The 1,505-nt window shown below is 42.8% G+C and overlaps 1 protein-coding gene across 1 annotated transcript; it reads right to left on the bottom strand.

The window, feature by feature from the left end:
- Positions 1 to 651, bottom strand: LOC111913730 (uncharacterized). The gene has a single exon (XM_023909435.1). The coding sequence runs from the start codon at positions 649 to 651 to the stop codon at positions 1 to 3; it is 651 nt and encodes a 216-aa protein (XP_023765203.1).
- Positions 652 to 1,505: the final 854 nt, after the last annotated feature.

Raw genomic sequence — 1,505 nt, forward strand, 5'->3', positions numbered from 1 at the left:
CTAGCCCCTCCAGCATGACCTTCCTTTCCTACCGGATTGAGAAGGAGACTTATTTTTCTTCCCTTTTCCAGATCCAATAACAAGGACATGAGCATTTGATGTAGTAGAGACATAATTTTTTTTCATCCCTGGTTCAGTAGTTTGCAACAAATTATGAAGCTCAATCAATGTCGTCTCCTTATTGTTCAAATGATAGGTCAAAACGAACTGATCATAACTAGGAGGTAATGAGTTAAGAACCATATCAATGGAAAACTCATCATCAAACGACACATTGAGCTTATGGAGTTTTTCCATGTACCTTTGTATCTTTTGTACATGAGGGAAAACAGTTTCTCCTTCCTTGAGCTTGCACATCATGAAAGATTTGACCACTTCGAACCGATTTTGCCTCGCCTTCTTGTGGAACATTCCAGCAAGGTCAAGAGCCATCTTGTATGACCAATAGTCCTCATAGAACTTGCCTAACTTAGGTTCCATAGTGGCCACCATGATGCAAGCGACCTTTGTGGCATCATCATGATGTTTGTTGAAAGAGGCAATCTCCTCAGGAGTAGCGGTGGATTCATTGATTTTGACAAGAATCTTTTCGAGGATATATTCCTTGCCCTCATAATGAAGGGTCATCTTCAAGTTCCTCATCCAATCCATGTAGCTAGGACCAGTGAGCTTCACTTTCGACAAAATCAAGAGTAGAGAGAATTTTGAGTTTGAGGAGCCGACTTGAGTAGTAGTGAGTTCACTATTTCCAAAAATCTATATAAAGAGACATAGTTTTTATTTAGTGATATAGATCCTTAATATTTTAATCCAAAATAAATATTCAAGTGTAACGACCATAAAATTTCAACCAATTTAAACTTTTCAAAGACAACCCATATTCATTAAATTATTACAAAAAGGTTTTCAGTTCATTTATTATCAGAGTATTCCAGAAACATCAACATAAAACTGAGGAGCGGTACGATCAGGCCTTCGCCTTGCCACGGTCTCCTGAAGTACCTGAAACAATACACTGAAACTGTAAGCCCGAAAGCTTAGTGAGTTATCCCCAAAATACCAACCACAATACCACACACATATCATATCATATCATAAACAGAAAAGCCATGCATATCGAGTCTACAGTGTGACTGGTCCGCCTGCACCAGGCCTTCAGTCCACCCGGTCTACTCTCTCTCCGAGTCTACAGTGTGACTGGTCCGCCCGCATCGGGCCTTCAGCCCACCTGGTCCATTATCCCTCCTAGTCTACAGTGTGACTGGTCCGCCGGCACCGGGCCTTCAGTCTATCTGGTCCACTCTCCGAGCCTCGGCACGTCTGGTCTGCCCTCTTGGGGCCTTCAGCCTATCCGGACAGCTCGTTGGGCCTTCGGTCTAACCGGTCCGCCCAGGGTATGTTGGCCTACAACACAAAGCAGGACCTGTCTCAACCCAACCCCAGTCCAAACAACCATGTGCACATAAACATATAATCATATAACAATTCACATCTAATCAAACCGA

The sequence above is a fragment of the Lactuca sativa genome, chromosome 8 (genome assembly GCF_002870075.4).
Source record: "Lactuca sativa cultivar Salinas chromosome 8, Lsat_Salinas_v11, whole genome shotgun sequence".
Classification (NCBI taxonomy): Eukaryota; Viridiplantae; Streptophyta; class Magnoliopsida; order Asterales; family Asteraceae; genus Lactuca; species Lactuca sativa.